Source organism: Symphalangus syndactylus, chromosome 19, assembly GCF_028878055.3.
Source record: "Symphalangus syndactylus isolate Jambi chromosome 19, NHGRI_mSymSyn1-v2.1_pri, whole genome shotgun sequence".
NCBI lineage: Eukaryota > Metazoa > Chordata > Mammalia > Primates > Hylobatidae > Symphalangus > Symphalangus syndactylus.
Genome location: NC_072434.2, coordinates 47,981,693 through 47,994,088, shown reverse-complemented (window position 1 = coordinate 47,994,088; position 12,396 = coordinate 47,981,693). Strand labels below are relative to the sequence as shown.

Sequence of the window (12,396 nt, the reverse complement as noted above, 5' to 3'; positions counted from 1 at the left end):
TTTCTTAGGAACTGTCAGATAAATATATAAGCAGACTGTCAAAGAACAAAAACCTAATCTCGGCTCTTTTTTATAGATGCCTGACCTCCTTTCTAAAGCGCATTGCCCACTTGAGATTGTATTTGCAGACACTTTGCTACGTAAGCCTTTGGATAGTAAAGAAATTTTTCCTTGAAAGTGTTTGCAAATATCCTTTGTGTTTCAAACAGTGCCTCTTCCTCCATGAGTCAGGGACTCTGTCTGTCTTAATTCATCACCCTTCCCAGTGCTCAACAGAATTGCCTGGCACTGAGTAAACAATTTGTTGAATAAGAAAATGTGTTTGTCTTTCTCCTGCTTCTCCACAACTTGCTATTCCCTTCTCCCCTGACCCCTTCAGATTTCCATTAATGATTGAAATAAGAGGAAGTTACAGAGGGGTTGAGCAATAGTATCATAGTAAGAAAATTAAATGGAATGGCCTTAGTATGAGAGTTTTACTCTGAAAGCACCTCTGTTGAGGTTCCTGTCAGAAAGCAGTAGCAGAAGAGATGGGGGTGCCATCCTGAGATGAAGAGATGGGTGCCCTCCTGAGTTGCCTTGGAGACAGCTGCACCATCACTACCGTCCTGGATGTGAACCCAGGACCTGTGACCAGTCAGGTTCAGAGTGTCACTGGATTCTGTCTTAACCCCTGGACAGAGCCCAGTGTATCCTAGAATGTCTGCATTATTAGATGAGACTAGTGCATGTCGTACCAGGCAAAGCCACAGGTAACTACACAATTCACTGATGCTGTTGCTTTGAGAGTGTAGTGTACGTTGGTGGGGAGTGGGGCAGCAGTTGTTTTTAAGTTCCTGCTTTGTGTGAGTCACTGTGTTAAATACTAGGGATACAAAGATAAACAGGAACTTACGACTTAAGAAAGAATTTGCTAATGAATAGATAGCCTTGTATTTTTATTATCATATGGCAAAATGTAAGAGATGTGCACAGAGTGCATGTACAGTCACAGAAGGGGCACCCGCCCCCACGTGGGCTGGCGGGACTGGAGGTGGGTGGGGGAAATAGGTTGGGAAAGCTTCCCAGAGAAGACTTTCCAACTGAAGCATGAGGCACAATAGCAACATGAGGAAGGAGGGAGGGTGAGCCAAGCAGAAGGGCCACCATGAATCTAACACCTCGAATGCTGACATGAATCATCAGTTAGTGTGTGGGTGCTTGTAAATGAGCAGAGATGGGAAGCTATCCAGGAAGTGTTTGAATAATCACTGGGATTTTGCTAAAATCCTGTTTTCTACTTTAATCCTTTACATGTATAGCATAAGGTGGCTTCACCATGCACAGCAGTTTGTGACTTAGGTTTTGGAGCCTAGCATCCAATCTAACACTCCAGACTTAGCACTGCTAAAGCTGAGAAACCTATTCTGGCTCCTGGTCTCTTAATCCCGGGTAAAGGCATCACTATTTGCTCAGCATCTGAACGTAGAAACCTTGACCTTTTCCAAGGATGTCAGCTCCCTGGCGTCTTCACCAGGCAAGTCCATTTGGTCACCAAATCCAGCCTACCGTGCACTTGAACAGTCCACACACTGCGACTGTGCCCTACTTCATGTCCTTGCCATATCCTCGAGGCCCAAGCTCCAGCACCCTGTCCTCTGAGCCTCTGATCCCACCTTCCTTCTGTCCAGCCTCCCCGTTGCCCCCTGACCACTCCCACTGTCCACTACTAGATCGTAGCTCATAGCTTCAGCCAGCCTTCTTGACCTGGTCTTAGCCTATCTGTCCAGTGCCATCTCCCACCGCCCCCAACCCCAGCACCAAGCTTTCACCATTCCCAAAAGCCACCAGAGCCCTTCCAGCTGTTGTACCATTGCATGTGCTTGAGCCCTGCTGGAGGTACCTTTACACCCCTGTCTTTACCTACTGAGCCCCTTTTCTCCCATCAGGGCTACCCAATTGTCACCTCCTCAAGGATCTAAGCCAAGTTCATTGGCTTTGGAATTCCTTTGGTGTGCCTCTGTTTTCGCACATGAGTGTTTCCCTTTCTTGCCCATGGGCCTCTCAGGAGCTGAGGCCTCATCTTAGCCCTTTCCTGTCCAGCCTCTAGCCTGGCACCTGGCACCAAGAAGGCATTCAGTCATGGTGGACACATATGTCTCCCATCCAAGTACTAACCAGGCCCGACCCTGCTTATGGTGGACACATATGTCAGTGAACACTTCCTCTTCTGCCCTGAATTTGCAGATGACACTTCTGAGATTCTGGCTAGACATCTCCAGATATGTGACCCACAGACTCTCAAAATCAAGCTGTACATAAACAAAATTTGTCTTCTTTCCTGAGACTCAATCTGTGAGTTGTCCTTTCTTATCCTCATAACTTGAAGTTGTAGTCGCCTTTCACTACTCCTCACCCCCACAGTCCCCCACATCTGATGACTTACCAATTTCTTTTGCCTCCACCACTGAGATAGCTTTTAAATCTGTCCAATCCCACTGCCCTAGTTTTAATTCTCTATCCCTCACGTGGGCTGTTGAAATAACCTCCTAACTCCTACCTGTCTTTCCTTTCCCTTCATCTCCCAAACCACCATCCTCTAAACACAAATGATCATGCCATTTTTTGGCCCACTCAGTATCTTGTGTGGTCTCTCCATTTGCTACTCTTGGGCATGGGCTTTATGATCTGACTTAACTTCATGCCTCCCACCTGCCCTACTCTCCAGCTACCTGCTAGCACTCATCCAAGCCACGTGAAACAGGGATGGCCTTTATATCCACACCTCTGTGGCTGTGGTCATCCTGTTCCTTTCTTTATATCCACTTATCAAACTCCTACTCATCCACTTAAGCCCAACCGAAATACACATTCTCTAAAGATTACTTATTCCTGCAGCCAGAATTAGATATTCCCTCTTCTGGATTTTAATTATACCTCAGTTATAGCACTTACCATTATCTGTGTAAAAGGAGGCTTCGCTCTGTGAGCATCTGTCTCAAACTCAACTGTAAAGTCATTAGGGAAAGGTGATGTCTCTTGTTTGTGTTTCCACATCTCCTGCTCCAGCCCCATAATGGTCTTCAATAAATGAATAAGTGAATGACCAATGCTTATATTTGTTTCATTTCTCAAACACTAGCTTTTGAGGTCCCTGTGCAGGGACCAAGCTTTCATCTTTATATGTCTTCCAGTGCCCAACACAGTGACTTGTATATTATAGGTACACAGTAAATATTTGTTAAGTTGGACTAACAGCTAAATAATTCTATCATTTGAGTAATGTTTCATTGAGGACAGAATTTTGCACAGAGCATACAATTTCAACCACAAATGACTCCTGCTTGGCTGCATGCAAGAACATCAGTTTTGCAGCCATGAATGTGACTAGCACTACCCACGGGTAAGTGCTGATTGATGCTAACTGTAGATGCAGTGGAAATATTAATGAGCTGTTGCTTCTCAAAATGTTTAAAGGAGATTTTTGCAATATTTAAAAACATGCCAGGAATCTCAGAATGGAATCCTTTGATCAGCAAGGGCATTTGCCTTTGAAACATGTATTACTTAGAATGCCAAAAGAAATTAAATTTAAATGGGGGAGGGGGGACAGCTAACACAGAGAATAGTTGATTCCACAGCTAGTTGCCTTGGGTATATGTGGAGTTAGTGTTTCATTAGGCACTAGAACTTTGGGCAAGTTCCTTAACCTCTCTGATCATCATTTCCCTGAATTGTAAAATGGATATTAAAATATATCATCATTGGTGTGCAAGAATTGCCTGACACAAGTGCCTGCTACCAAGCAAATGTGCAGGTGATGGTGATGGTTCTTTTTGTTCTATTGTGGCATCACATTCAGGCATTTTTTTTTTTTATCATCCATAACTTTATTGTTTTTTTATTATACTTTAGGTTTTAGAGTACATGTGCACAATGTGCAGGTTTGTTACATATGTATCCATGTGTCATGTTGTTTTGCTGCACCCATTAACTTGTCATTCAGCATTAGGTATATCTCCTAATGCTGTCCCTCCCCCCTCCCCCAACCCCACAACCGTCCCCGGAGTGTGATGTTCCCCTTCCTGTGTCCATGAGTTCTCATTTTTCAATTCCCACCTATGAGTGAGAACATGCGGTGTTTGGTTTTTTGTCCTTGCGATAGTTTACTGAGAATGATGTTTTCCAGTTTCATCCATGTCCCTACAAAGGACATGAACTCATCATTTTTTATGGCTGCATAGTATTCCATGGTGTATATGTGCCACATTTTCTTAATCCAGTCTATCGTTGTTGGACATGTGGGTTGGTTCCAACTCTTTGCTATTGTGAATAGTGCCGCAGTAAACATACGTGTGCATGTGTCTTTATAGCAGCATGATTTATAGTCCTTTGGGTATATACCCAGTAATGGGATGGCTGGGTCAAATGGTATTTCTAGTTCTAGATCCCTGAGGAATCGCCACACTGACTTCCACAATGGTTGAACTAGTTTACAGTCCCACCAACAGTGTAAAAGTGTTCCTATTTCTCCACATCCTCTCCAGCACCTGTTGTTTCCTGACTTTTTAATGATGGCCCTTCTAACTGGTGTGAGATGGTATCTCACTGTGGTTTTGATTTGCATTTCTCTGATGGCCAGTGATGATGAGCGTTGTTTCATGTGTTTTTTGGCTGCATAAATGTCTTCTTTTGAGAAGTGTCTGTTCATGTCCTCTGCCCACTTTTTGATGGGGTTGTTTGTTTTTTTCTTGTAAATTTGTTTGAGTTCATTGTAGATTCTGGATATTAGCCCTTTGTCAGATGAGTAGGTTGCAAAAATTTTCTCCCATTCTGTAGGCTGCCTGTTCACTCTGATGGTAGTTTCTTTTGCTGTGCAGAAGCTCTTTAGTTTAATTAGATCCCATTTGTCAATTTTGGCTTTTGTTGCCATTGTTTTTGGTGTTTTAGACATGAAGTCCTTGCCCACGCCTATGTCCTGAATGGTATTGCCTAGGTTTTCTTGTAGGATTTTAATGGTTTTAGGTCTAACATTTAAGTCTTTAATCCATCTTGAATTAATTTTTGTATAAGGTGTAAGGAAGGGATCCACTTTCAGCTTTCTACATATGGCTAGCCAGTTTTCCCAGCACCATTTATTAAATAGGGAATCCTTTCCCCATTTCTTGTTTTTGTCAGGTTTGTCAAAGATCAGATAGTTGTAGATATGCGGCATCATTTCCAAGGGCTCTGTTCTGTTCCATTGATCTATGTCTCTGTTGTGGTACCAGTACCGTGCTGTTTTGGTTACTGTAGCCTCGTAGTATAGTTTGAAGTCAGGTAGCGTGATGCCTCCAGCTTTGTTCTTTTGGCTTAGGATTGACTTGGCGATGTGGGCTCTTTTTTGGTTCCATATGAACTTTAAAGTAGTATTTTCCAATTCTGTGAAGAAAGTCATTGGTAGCTTGATGGGGATGGCATTGAATCTATAAATTACCTTGGGCAGTATGGCCATTTTCACGATATTGATTCTTCCAACCCATGAGCATGGAATGTTCTTCCATTTGTTTGTATCCTCTTTTATTTCATTGAGCAGTGGTTTGTAGTTCTCCTTGAAGAGGTCCTTCACGTCCCTTGTAAGTTGGATTCCTAGGTATTTTATTCTCTTTGAAGCAATTGTGAATGGGAGTTCACTCATGATTTGGCTCTCTGTTTGTCTGTGATTGGTGTACAAGAATGCTTGTGATTTTTGTACATTGATTTTGTATCCTGAGACTTTGCTGAAGTTGCTAATCAGCTTAAGGAGATTTTTGGGCTGAGACAATGGGGTTTTCTAGATATACAATCATGTCATCTGCAAACAGGGACAATTTGACTTCCTCTTTTCCTAATTGAATACCGTTTATTTCCTTCTCCTGCCTGATTGCTCTGGCCAGAACTTCCAGCACTATGTTGAATAGGAGTGGTGAGAGAGGGCATCCCTGTCTTGTGCCAGTTTTCAAAGGGAATGCTTCCAGTTTTTGCCCGTTCAGTATGATATTGGCTGTGGGTTTGTCATAGATAGCTCTTATTATTTTGAGATACGTCCCATCAATACCTAATTTATTGAGAGTTTTTAGCATGAAGGTTGTTGAATTTTGTCAAAGGCCTTTTCTGCATCTATTGAGATAATCATGTGGTTTTTGTCTTTGGTTCTGTTTATATGCTGGATTACATTTATTGATTTGCGTATGTTGAACCAGCCTTGCATCCCAGGGATGAAGCCCACTTGATCATGGTGTATAAGCTTTTTGATGTGCTGCTGGATTTGGTTTGCTAGTATTTTATTGAGGATTTTTGCATCAATGTTCATCAAGGATATTAGTCTGAAATTCTCTTTTTTTGTTGAGTCTCTGCCAGGCTTTGGTATCAGGACCATGCTGGCTTCATAAAATGTGTTAGGGAGGATTCCCTCTTTTTCTATCGATTGGAATAGTTTCAGAAGGAATGGTACCAGTTCCTCCTTGTACCTCTGGTAGAATTCGGCTGTGAATCCATCAGGTCCTGGACTCTTTTTGGTTGGTAAGCTATTGATTATTGCCACAATTTCAGAACCTGTTATTGGTCTATTCAGAGATTCAACTTCTTCCTGGTTTAGTCTTGGGAGGGTGTATTTGTCGAGGAATTTATCCATTTCTTCTAGATTTTCTAGTTTATTTGCATAGAGGTGTTTGTAATATTCTCTGATGGTAGATTGTATTTCTGTGGGATTGGTGGTGATATCCCCTTTTTCATTTTTTATTGCATCTATTTGATTCTTCTCTCTTTTCTTCTTATTAGTCTTGCTAGTGGTCTATCAATTTTGTTGATCGTTTCAAAAAATCAGCTCCTGGATTCATTAATTTTTTGAAGGGTTTTTTGTGTCTATTTCCTTCAGTTTTGCTCTGATTTTAGTTATTTCTAGCCTTCTGCTAGCTTTTGAGTGTGTTTGCTCTTGCTTTTCTAGTTCTTTTAATTGTGATGTTAGGGTGTCAATTTTGGATCTTTCCTGCTTTCTCTTGTGGGCATTTAGTGCTATAAATTTCCCTCTACACACTGCTTTGAACGTGTCCCAGAGATTCTGGTATGTTGTGTCTTTGTTCTCGTTGGTTTCAAAGAACATCTTTATTTCTGCCTTCATTTCATTATGTACCCAATAGTCATTCAGGAGCAGGTTGTTCAGTTTCCATGTAGTTGAGCGGTTTTGAGTGAGTTTCTTAATCCTGAGTTCTAGTTTGATTGCACTGTGGTCTGAGAGACAGTTTGTTATAATTTCTGTTCTTTTACATTTGCTGAGGAGAGCTTTACTTCCAACTATGTGGTCAATTTTGGAATAGGTGTGGTGTGGTGCTGAAAAAAATGTATATTCTGTTGATTTGGGGTGGAGAGTTCTGTAGATGTCTATTAGGTCCACTTTGTGTAGAGCTGAGTTCAATTCCTGGATATCCTTGTCTCGTTGATCTGTCTAACATTGACAGTGGGGTGTTAAAATCTCCCATTATTATTGTGTGGGAGTTTAAGTCCCTTTGTAGGTGACTCAGGACTTGCTTTATGAATCTGGGTGCTCCTGTATTGGGTGCATATATATTTAGGATAGTTAGCTCTTCTTGTTGAATTGATCCCTTTACCATTATGTAACAGCCTTCTTTGTCTCTTTTGATCTTTGTTGGTTTAAAGTCTATTTTATCAGAGACTAGGATTGCAACCCCTGCCTTTTTTTGTTTTCCATTTGCTTGATAGATCTTCCTCCATCCCTTTATTTTGAGTCTATGTGTGTCTCTGCACGTGAGATGGGTTTCCTGAATACAGCACACTGATGGGTCCTGACTCCTTATCCAGTTTGCCAGTCCGTGTCTTTTAATTGGAGCATTTAGTCTATTTACGTTTAAAGTTAATATTGTTATGTGTGTATCTGATCCTGTCATTATGATGTTAGTTGGTTATTTTGCTCGTTAGTTGATGCAGTTTCTTCCTAGCCTCGATGGTCTTTACAATTTGGCATGTTTTTGCAGGGGCTGGTACCGGTTGTTCCTTTCCATGTTTAGTGCTTCCTTCAGGAGCTCTTTTAGGGCAGGCCTGGTGGTGACAAAATCACTCAGCGTTTGCTTGTCTGTAAAGTATTTTATTTCTCCTTCACTTATGAAGCTTAGTTTGGTTGGATATGAAATTCTGGGTTGAAAATTCTTTTCTTTAAGAATGTTGAATATCGGCCCCCACTCTCTTCTGGCTTGTAGAGTTTCTGCCGAGAGATCAGCTGTTAGTCTGATGGGCTTCCCCTTGTGGGTAACCCAACCTTTCTCTCTGGCTGCCCTTAACATTTTTTCCTTCATTTCAACTTTGGTGAATCTGACAATTATGTGTCTTGGAGTTGCTCTTCTTGAGGAGTATCTTTGTGGCGTTCTCTGTATTTCCTGAATCTGAATGTTGGCCACATTCAGGCATTTTGAAGCCCAGATTTCTGCACCAGCCCCGGTTGATCTGAGTCCTGTTCAGATCTTCTTCTTGAAGCTGCCCATTTTTTGGATTTCTTTAATAAAAAAGATGATCTTTATCTTAGGTAGAAGTGTAGACAGATAGGTCCCCAGTGGTGGCTAGCCATGGATGATGGGATGTAGGGTGATTTTCATTTTTGTGTTGCCGGTTTGGGGATTTGGGATGAGGGTTCTTGTTTTTATTTTTTTTTTTTTCTCTTCCGTACTTTCTCAGCTGTCTCAAGTGGTTGTGTATTTATTGTGTCATTGTTTTAAGGGAAAAAAGAGTTATCACTAAATCTCTTTAAAAATAAATTACTTTAGCATCTGCTGACAGTCTGCCAGTGTTTGCACCTATGTATTGCAAAGACAGCAATACCTCCCAGTGCCCTAGAAATTGGAAGTGAAATCTTCTCTCTGCGTCTTGAAGCTCGCAGCTGTGTGTCTGTTTTGTTCTTTTTCTAGGTTACAGCACCATGAGCCCACAGGAGGACAGTGAAAATCCTCCATGCAACAATGACCCCTTGTCAGCTGGGGTCGATGTGGGAAACCATGATGAGGACTTAGACCTGGATACCCCCCCTCAGACTGCTGCCCTACTAAGTCACAAGTTCCACCACTACCGGTCACACCACCCTACACTTCATCATAGCCACCACTTACAGGCGGCCGTCACGGTACACACTGTCGATGCAGAATGCTAACGATCTCCTCACCTCCATGCCAAGACGAGATCTGGGAGTTACAGAATGTTCTGGAAAGAAAAAGAACCAGCTTAAAACCCACAGCAAGAGACCTCCCTTGTGTTTGTACTTTGTGCAGAGTTGTTTGAGTCATTTCCTGCCTGTTGACATGGTTAAAAACGAGAGAAACAACAACACAGTCACATTTTTGAAGACGTGAGGCTGGTTCTGAAATGGAGGGGAAATAAGCCTGATGAACGAACCTGCCATAACGCTAATGGAAGGGAACAGAAGGCGAACCTCCAAACACAGAGACGGAACCTGCAAGTGAAGCTGAGCCAGAGGAATGTTCCAAAGAGCCAGAAGCATTCAGCTCTCCTTAACTGGAAGAGAGAAAAATCTGCTCACCCAGAGACTGGAATGTGGCACATGCAGATACAATGTGTGCATTGAAGATTTCGCTTTGTTTCTTAGCAGTACCTGGATACCACAGTTGCTGTATGGAACTCATGTTATGCTCTAAACGATGCATCTCAAAATTTCTAAGTAAAGGATTATTTTTCTACTATTTATTGAACTTTCAAACGTTCTCAAACTTTGGGGAAAAGGAAAGGAAAGACAGGAGAAGTTTTCAGCAGTTGCCCTGGGCTGTTTTGTGTGTATTGAAGAGGTTCTTTGATTAAGGAGCTCTATTTCTTATTTAACTGATATCCCACTGCCCCACTCCACAAAATAGGAAAATGAAGAAATCTTTCTCTCTGACTTGTTTACATCATTTCACGGAAACACATCTTTATTTGTAATGCAGTATTCATTCTCTGTGTTTGACAGAGCTGGGGAGGGGCAGAAGAATCTAAGAGGTTTTAAAAGAAATGTTATGTTTCTTATGACGTGTTTCCACTCCTCCGTACAATGCTATTCTTAGGTTTCTACGAAACCTAGTGTTAGAACCGCATCCTTTCAGCTAAGGGAAGGTTGGATTTATTTTCCTTGTTTTAGAGACTACAAATTTTTAAATGTCCCATTTTGACTGAGAATATTGACATATAAGGGAAGAAGTTTTCTAAATTGTGAAAGTCTGGTTCTTAATTAAATAATTTTTTTTTTTAATATCACGGTTAAAAGCTGCTGCCAGTTAGCCAAGACATTATCCACCAAATTGCTTTGTGATGTATACAGGGATTAATCAGATCTAGCTACTATAACATGGGGCATTGTAACTTTAAAGTAGTGTTTTAATTACAGTGATGTATTTTAGACTCACATTTTGTGATTCAAATATGTTATAAAGACATTCTTGCACCGTGGTAAAGAATGTGTGTGGTAAATCTCCGTTTATATGTAGTTGGAAAAAATTCACTGAATAATGTTTTAATGATAGGGTATTATGATACAATGTAAAAAATAATTGGTTCTTCAGCAGTACAGAAAGTAAACTATATACGTGCTATCAGGAAACTCCTTCATACTGTGTATAAAATTGCAGTCTAGTGAAATAAACTGTATGCAACAGACCATTTTAGTGGCTACAGTGATTTGTTAATGTACCACTCCTTGTGCCTCAAGGCAAGTTACATTCACTTTGTAACCTAGCAGGTCAGTTGCCAAACTGAAAATAGACCTCCTTTCAATGCTACAGTCAACTTCCAGGGCTTCTTGACCATCTAGATCAAATATGCAAACAACTTAACAATATAATGGGATAAAAATGTATAGAACATAGCTCTCCCTTCCTGAGCATCTATATCCATGTCACTAATAATAAATGGTTCTTCTCTAACTGCTAGAAGGATTGAATGAGTTTCCTGCCTTCCCAGAAAAATTAAACTTCTTCATGGGATACTAGTTTGTTTCCTAAGGTTGAGAAACTCTGTGTTAGGAAATTGATTGAGGAGGGAGAAGTGCAGTGGAAACTTGGTGCTTTCAAGAAAAGAATCACAAAACTTAGAGCTTAAAAATGAAATAGGTACCATCTATACAAACACAATAACAAAATACATTTTGTATCTTTTGGGTTTTTTTGTTTGTTTTTGTTTTTGAGATGGAATCTTGCTGTGTCACCCAGGCTGGAGTATAGCGGCATGATCTCTCAGCTCACTGCAACCTCTGCCTCCTGGGTTCAAGTGATTCTCCTGCCTCAGCCTCCCGAGTAGCTGGGGTTATAGGTACTTGCCACCAGCTCAGCTAATTTTTGTATTTTTAATAGAGACTGGGTTTCGCCATGTTGGCCATGCTGGTCTGGAACTCCTGACCTCAAATGATCATCCGCCTTGGCATCCCAAAGTGCCAAGATTACAGGCGTGAGCCACCGTGCCCGGCCCATTTTGTATCTTTTGTGATAAGAGTTTTTCCTATTTCAAACTTGAGGGGAAAGTAATTGAATGTTTATACCTAAACCAAAACATTGCTGAGTTTTAAAGATCCTGTGAAATATGACATACAGGTTGAAGTTTTGATCTTCTATAATTATCTTTTATCTACTCCAAGGGTTACATATAATGTCATTTAAACATTTGTTGTCATTGTTTAAAAGGAAAAATATGGGCTGGGCGCGGTGGCTCACGCCTGTAATCCCAGCACTTTGGGAGGCTGAGGCAGGTGGATCACGAGGTCAGGAGATTGAGACCACGGTGAAACCCCGTCTCTACTAAAAATACAAAAAAATTAGCAGGGCGTGGTGGCGGGTGCCTGTAATCCCAGCTGCTCTGGAGGCTGAGGCAGGAGAATGGCGTGAACCTGGGAGGCGGAGCTTGCAGTGAGCCAAGATCGCGCCACTGCGCTCCAACCTGGGCGACAGAGCGAGACTCCGTCTCAAAGAAAAAAAAAAAAAAAAAGGAAAAATATGTTTTCAGAGACTTTTTATCATGGTGCCAGTTACCAGTGTTTGTTAAACATGAGTCTTCCCTAAGATACTGAAGGAGGTCCTACCAATATCTTTTCATTCACCAAAGCCTCCTGCTGCCAGTAACCAACATTGCTTATCTATGTTGACAAGTATCAAAGCTAAGGAGATTCCAGGTCACTTTATACAGCTAGGAAAAAAATGTCCTATTGTAGCCCAAGGAAAACGGGGCTGAGGCTCATGCTAGTCCTCATGGTATATACCGTTCATCTGCTTTTCAGATGGGTTTATTTTAGAAATTTTGTAAACTATACTGTAGGGTATGTTTTTTCCTCCAGTTGATTGAATACTCAACTAAACCTCATTGATAATATATTTGAAAAACTTAGGCAATATGAACTTGTTTTGCCTATCAGAGTGACTG

At 41.3% G+C, this 12,396-nt stretch overlaps 1 protein-coding gene across 1 annotated transcript in view; it reads left to right on the top strand.

The window, feature by feature from the left end:
* CACHD1 (cache domain containing 1) overlaps positions 1-10,645 on the top strand; it is a 228,517-nt gene extending 217,872 nt beyond the window's left edge. The window contains exon 27 of the mRNA XM_055234364.2: positions 8,913-10,645. Within this exon, the coding sequence (XP_055090339.1) occupies positions 8,913-9,151 (239 nt within the window). The 3' untranslated portion in view covers positions 9,152-10,645. The remainder of the gene's footprint in view (positions 1-8,912) is intronic.
* Positions 10,646-12,396: the final 1,751 nt, after the last annotated feature.